We start from the raw sequence: 554 nt of genomic DNA on the forward strand, positions 1-554 counted from the left end.
CCGAGTAACAGCAGCAAGTCACCAACATACCACACCAGAAAAATGAAACACAGCCCCTCCCTGAAACTCTCTCAACACCTCTCTGAAGAGAGGCCAGGAGTCCCCCAGACCCTCCCCCGCCAGCCCTGCTGCTCCTTCACACCCAACCCCAGGAAGCCCAGCACCACCTGTCGCTTCTCCCAGCGACAAAAGTACTTACACTGGTGCTTAGTGATGGCCAGAGCAAGGAACGTGCAGAATCCCACCACGGAGAGAGCTGAGAAGAAGATCCCGATGCAGAGGAAGAACCTCAGCCCTTTTAACCAGGTCCTCCAGTAATCCTGCACATACATCACATGGGTGATTAGGGCCCAGAGCGCCAAAGCACCTGCTCGAGCAGACAGCAAGGGCAGTCAGTACCAGGCACGGCCACGCCGAGCTCGCCAAGAACCCCCCCTCTCGCCAAACCCCATGTGAAACCCCGCCAGACCCCGGTGCCTCATGGTTACATCCCTCACCCCGAGAGGGGACGGCAGAGCGAGCGGCTGCCTGCGCTGGCACCGCTCCCCACCACC

The 554-nt window shown here is 59.9% G+C and overlaps 1 protein-coding gene across 1 annotated transcript in view; it reads right to left on the reverse strand.

The window, feature by feature from the left end:
* The window catches only part of SLC48A1 (solute carrier family 48 (heme transporter), member 1), a gene marked incomplete at its 5' end in the record, with an annotated part of 1,631 nt that extends 1,264 nt beyond the window's left edge, over positions 1–367 (reverse strand). The window contains one exon of the mRNA XM_010143486.1: positions 200–367. Coding sequence (XP_010141788.1) covers positions 200–367 — 168 coding nt within the window. The remainder of the gene's footprint in view (positions 1–199) is intronic.
* Positions 368–554: the final 187 nt, after the last annotated feature.

The sequence above is a fragment of the Buceros rhinoceros genome, unplaced genomic scaffold, assembly GCF_000710305.1.
Source record: "Buceros rhinoceros silvestris isolate BGI_N320 unplaced genomic scaffold, ASM71030v1 scaffold40389, whole genome shotgun sequence".
NCBI classification, from domain to species: domain Eukaryota; kingdom Metazoa; phylum Chordata; class Aves; order Bucerotiformes; family Bucerotidae; genus Buceros; species Buceros rhinoceros.